Below are 1,719 nucleotides of genomic sequence, written 5' to 3' on the forward strand. Positions count from 1 at the left end.
GGGTTTCGCCATCCCAGGGCAGAGCAGAGGCTCCGTGCCCATCGCAGGGGTCCCAGGGCATCGCTGCCCTGGCTGCCGGCGCTGGGCCAAGGGTGCTGGGCTACGGAGCTTTTTCTCTGCATGGGGTGAGACGCTCCGGCCCCTTCTGGGGGGTTTGGGTGGGAAGGGCGAGCCCGGAGGAGGGCTGGCTCGATCCGAAGGTCTCCCCGTGGGGGGCAGGGAGGTGTTGCCTTGTCCTCGAAGGGCTGTGTGGCTTCAAGGCCCTGCTGGCGTGTCCCCCGCTCCCCAGGCTGCTCCGCAGCTTCGGAAAGTGGGAAAACAACCCCCAAGCTGCCTCTTCCCAAAGGAGCCAGGCTGTACCTGGTGACAAACCGAACCCTTGGCGTGCCTGGGATCAGCAAAATGTTGCTGCCAGGAATAAGATTTTCTCTGGCAGAGCAAAACCAGGGCTTGCTTCGGAGCAGCTCCTTGCTGCTTTCTGTCCCCTCCGTCCCAGCGACCGGGGGGCCAGGGCCGAGCTCCGGCGGTGCCGGGGCTGAGCCGCCGCTAGATGCTGCTCTTGGCCAGGGTCCCTGCGCCGAGCCTTCCCCGCCAGCTTGGCTTTCCTCAGCTGGAGCGAGCTTAGTCCTTTCCCTCTTGGCCATCCTGGATCTCTCCCTCATCCTTTTGATCGTGCCCCTAAACCCCCGTGCGCCCCCGTTGGACCCTCTGCTGGACGGGAGACCCGGGTGACGTCCAGCTCAGAGAAGTTCTGGAGCAGGAGCTGGATGGAGGAGGCTTTGGTGATGGAGATCCCCGTGTGTTTCCTCTGCAGGACGAGACACCGGGTACAATTCCAGCGTCCCGGCTTCCCAGGCGGAAGAGGCGAATCTGTACAAGGAGCCGCCGGACCCCTCGGCCATCTATGAAGAACCCCCTCAGGTTGGGGCATGGGGGGGACCCCAGGGGGGGAAGGGGACCCGGGAGCTGGCCAGGATCCTCAGGTGGGAGGGCATGGCTGTGCCTCATCTTTTAGGATGAGTCTGGAACCCTCCTGCAAGCGCCTCGTCCCCTTGGGTACAAACACCCCCTCCGGCGCTCCGAGCCCAGCTAAAATCAGTGGGAAAAGCAAAAAAAGAAAAAACTCCGGAGCTCATGTTCGCTCTGGTCGCACCCGCGCGGAAAGGGGATGTGGCTGCCTCCCTTCCTGGCGCTGACGGTGGGAGCTGCTGGCGCTGAGCCCCCATCGCCCCGGGGTGCTCCGCCAGGTGCCCCTGTCTGGAGCCGACAAAGCCCAGCTATTCCTGGCGCGGCGTTGGATTCTCCAGCGTCTAATAGCGGGGTTGTGCCATGCTCCGGCCTTTCCCTCGGAGATGCGGTGGCTGCTTGGCTTCCCCCCGCCTCCATTCCTCCCCCAGCCCCACAAGCATTGCAAAGCTCCTGCACTTTCTCTCATTCCCAAATTAGTCTGGAAGTGTCTGGTTCCCAGGGAGTGGGAGGGGGGCTGAGGGAGCGCCTCGGCCCCCCTGTACCAAAGAAAAGCAAAGAGCAGCCAGCTCAGGTCTCCAAACGAGGGAGAAACGCTTGGAAAAGCGGTGCCGGAGCTCATCCAGCTTCAGCGGGCTTGAGCGCGGGGGTGATGAGCCCCGGTCCGCAGCGGGGATCCCGAGGGGTCGCCTGCCGGGCTCCGGCATTTCTGGTTGCGATGCTGGCCGCCGGGCTGCCGGCTCCGCAGGATCG

At 64.4% G+C, this 1,719-nt stretch overlaps 2 protein-coding genes across 2 annotated transcripts in view; one reads left to right on the forward strand and one right to left on the reverse strand.

Annotated features, from left to right (window-relative positions):
* The window catches only part of LOC118453325 (drebrin-like protein B), a 15,542-nt gene extending 14,449 nt beyond the window's left edge, over positions 1 to 1,093 (forward strand). The window contains exons 7-9 of the mRNA XM_035903743.1: positions 290 to 363; positions 815 to 921; positions 1,016 to 1,093. Of these exons, the coding sequence (XP_035759636.1) occupies positions 290 to 363; positions 815 to 921; positions 1,016 to 1,093 (259 nt within the window). The remainder of the gene's footprint in view (positions 1 to 289; positions 364 to 814; positions 922 to 1,015) is intronic.
* Positions 1,094 to 1,594: 501 nt separating this feature from the next.
* LOC104134713 (macrophage-capping protein-like) overlaps positions 1,595 to 1,719 on the reverse strand; it is a gene marked incomplete at its 5' end in the record, with an annotated part of 7,221 nt that continues 7,096 nt past the window's right edge. The window contains one exon of the mRNA XM_035903744.1: positions 1,595 to 1,699. Coding sequence (XP_035759637.1) covers positions 1,595 to 1,699 — 105 coding nt within the window. The remainder of the gene's footprint in view (positions 1,700 to 1,719) is intronic.

The sequence above is a fragment of the Egretta garzetta genome, unplaced genomic scaffold (genome assembly GCF_000687185.1).
Source record: "Egretta garzetta isolate BGI_Z169 unplaced genomic scaffold, ASM68718v1 scaffold1741, whole genome shotgun sequence".
Classification (NCBI taxonomy): domain Eukaryota; kingdom Metazoa; phylum Chordata; class Aves; order Pelecaniformes; family Ardeidae; genus Egretta; species Egretta garzetta.